The sequence below is a fragment of the Aplysia californica genome, unplaced genomic scaffold, assembly GCF_000002075.1.
Source record: "Aplysia californica isolate F4 #8 unplaced genomic scaffold, AplCal3.0 scaffold00166, whole genome shotgun sequence".
NCBI lineage: Eukaryota > Metazoa > Mollusca > Gastropoda > Aplysiida > Aplysiidae > Aplysia > Aplysia californica.
The window spans coordinates 12,501-15,042 of record NW_004797436.1 but is presented as its reverse complement, the minus strand read 5'-3'; the positions used below and the strand labels follow the sequence as shown (position 1 = coordinate 15,042).

The window sequence follows — 2,542 nt, the reverse complement described above, 5'->3', positions numbered from 1 at the left end:
ACTTTGCAACGATCTTATCGTATTATTGACTTTGTAACATTATGGATCCCTTTGGTCGTGCAGGGAAAATTTTGCAATTAGTGAAAATAAAAGTAAAACTCGCTTCTGAAGAGAATACACTAAAGAGATCTCATGGAGACCAAACCTTGGTTCTGAATGAGACAGTTTTAATTAAATCAAGCTGTTGAAAATGTGTGCACATCTGATTGGTACACTGACTGTGTACTATTTAACCAAGAGAGGAAGGGAAACGAAGGACGTTTACCGAGTTACAGTTGGGATATAACAAACACCTAACTTTATACGTATAATAGCTAGTTTGTATACGTCTTATTTTTATTTGTAGTAACCAGTACACAGTCATTACTGTCAATAATGCGTCACAATTGACCTTCGCCTCCGCCCATAAACGTTCACGAGTGTAAGGGAGAACGACGAACCGTACCATTCGTCGTTTTCGCTTACATCGCAAGGCTCACCTGCGGGTGCGCAGTGTAAGGGAGAACGACGAATGTCGAATAACTTTGCTACTTTTTAACCTAAACCATTCAAACTTTAGAAACTGCTTTATGAACACCTCAATCAGATATCTGGTGAATTACAGCTTAAAAGAGTAAAAAATAGAAGAGTTATAAAGTGAAAACTGTTTTTGCCTCTCCTGAAAAATTTGCCTCGCTACCTGCGCAGGACCATTCGTCGTTTTCTCTTACGACGGCAGCCTAGTTTTTAGGTTTCTTTGGTTAAGCATTGTGCAGATAGGAAGAGAGAGTAAAGAGACCTGGGGGTGGGGGGCGGGGAGGGAAAGGGGGATCTGTTTCATTTTATGACAGCATACGCATAGGACAGCATCTAAACTGAACAGAATTATATCAAGAAAAGGATGCAGTATGCATACTTCATTATCACAGCGGATTAAACATCATAATGGCTTTAATGAAATTATGTGTTTTACAACGTAGTGCGAGAGATATACTCACTTTTAACTTTCCTATCCACGTCCTCTGTAAGCTCAGTGAAAACTGTAAAAGAAGATCTGTCCTCTGAGATCTCATTATTCTGCAGCCACCCGCCGCAGGCAAATTCGTAGAAGTTGTCACAAGGGTGCACGTTGACGTCCACGTTTGTCATTATACGAGCCGCTGGGAATCAAAGATGTTAGTATAAACAGCTGACAAGGAAGGCCGAGAGATCAGACTTCAACATAAGTTAATGACCACTTGAAAACACAGTGGCTTGATAGCGCTGGCTCAAGCAGACAATGACAGAGTGTGACACTGCCTTGTGGCAAATTCTCTGGAACCAACTCCATCGTGCAGCCATGCCATAGGGCGAAAACATAGAGAACGCTGATTTCGAAGAAGAAGAAGAAAAAGAAGAAGAAGAAGAAGAAGAAGAAGAAGAAGAAGAAGAAGAAGAAGAAGAAGATCATCAATTAAGACGATGTTGATCATGATCATGATGATGATGGTGAAGAAGAAGAATAATTTAAACATTTTATATTGTTATTTTATTTTTGTCTAAAATTAAAACAAGACTCTCCCTCCTACCCTGCTTACCAAAAATGATGATGGTGAAGATGATGATGATAGTGATACTGATGATAATAATGAAGAAGCTTTAGAATTGTGTTCATAGATGCTCAAATATATAACTGCACGACAGCAGCCCCCTTTTTGGAGTGAGGGTTGTGCCTTGCTCAAGGACATACCCCAGTGACCACCCCCCTAAACGCCGTGTCAAAGGCACGTTCTTGACAGGACTGTAAGCCTGACTCACTAATTACTCATTCACTTGGGGAGAAGTAGTAATAGACACTTAGTCCGAGAACGGGTCGGGAGAAGAGGGAGATAGATAGATAGATAGATAGATAGATAGATAGATAGATAGATAGATAGATAGATAGATAGATGGATGGATGGATGATAGATATATAGATAGATAGATGGATGGATGGACAGATAGATAGATAGATAGATAGATAGATAGATAGATAGATAGATAGATAGATAGATAGATAGATAAATAGGTAGATAGATAGATAGATAGATAGATAGATAGATATGGGAAGGGGAGAAAGAAAGTGTGTGTGTGTGTGTGTGTGTGTGTGAGAGAGAGAGAGAGAGAGAGAGAGAGAGAGAGAGAGAGAGAGAGAGAGAGAGAGAGAGAGAGAGAGAGAGAGAGAGACAGACAGACAGACAGAGAGGGAGAGAGAGACAGAGAGACAGAGAGAGAGAGACAGAGAGAGACAGAGAGATGGGGGGGGGGGGGGGGTGTTTATCCTTATGTTCCCATCCCAGCACTACTTTTCGTTTGTACAAGTATTTGATGGAAAGACATACTTTGAGGATGGTCATAATATAATCATAACGGAATTATAGCCAAGATCTCAAGTTCATATAATGAATTACCTGCTGTAACACATGCTGAGGTCAGGCAAATTCCGTCACCTACGAAGACAAAAAAAAAAGCCAACTGCTATAAAATGCGATATGACGTGTGTGTCTCAGTTCCGGTGAGGCTTATAATCTGAGTAATATCAAAG

General features: G+C 40.3%; 1 protein-coding gene across 1 annotated transcript in view; it reads right to left on the bottom strand.

The window, feature by feature from the left end:
• Positions 1-2,542, bottom strand: part of LOC101849458 (neprilysin-like) — a 39,105-nt gene that overhangs the window by 33,101 nt on the left and 3,462 nt on the right. Inside the window, exons 3-4 of the mRNA XM_013082260.2 lie at positions 978-1,139; positions 146-152 (exon numbers count right to left, since the gene is read on the bottom strand). Of these exons, the coding sequence (XP_012937714.1) occupies positions 146-152; positions 978-1,139 (169 nt within the window). The remainder of the gene's footprint in view (positions 1-145; positions 153-977; positions 1,140-2,542) is intronic.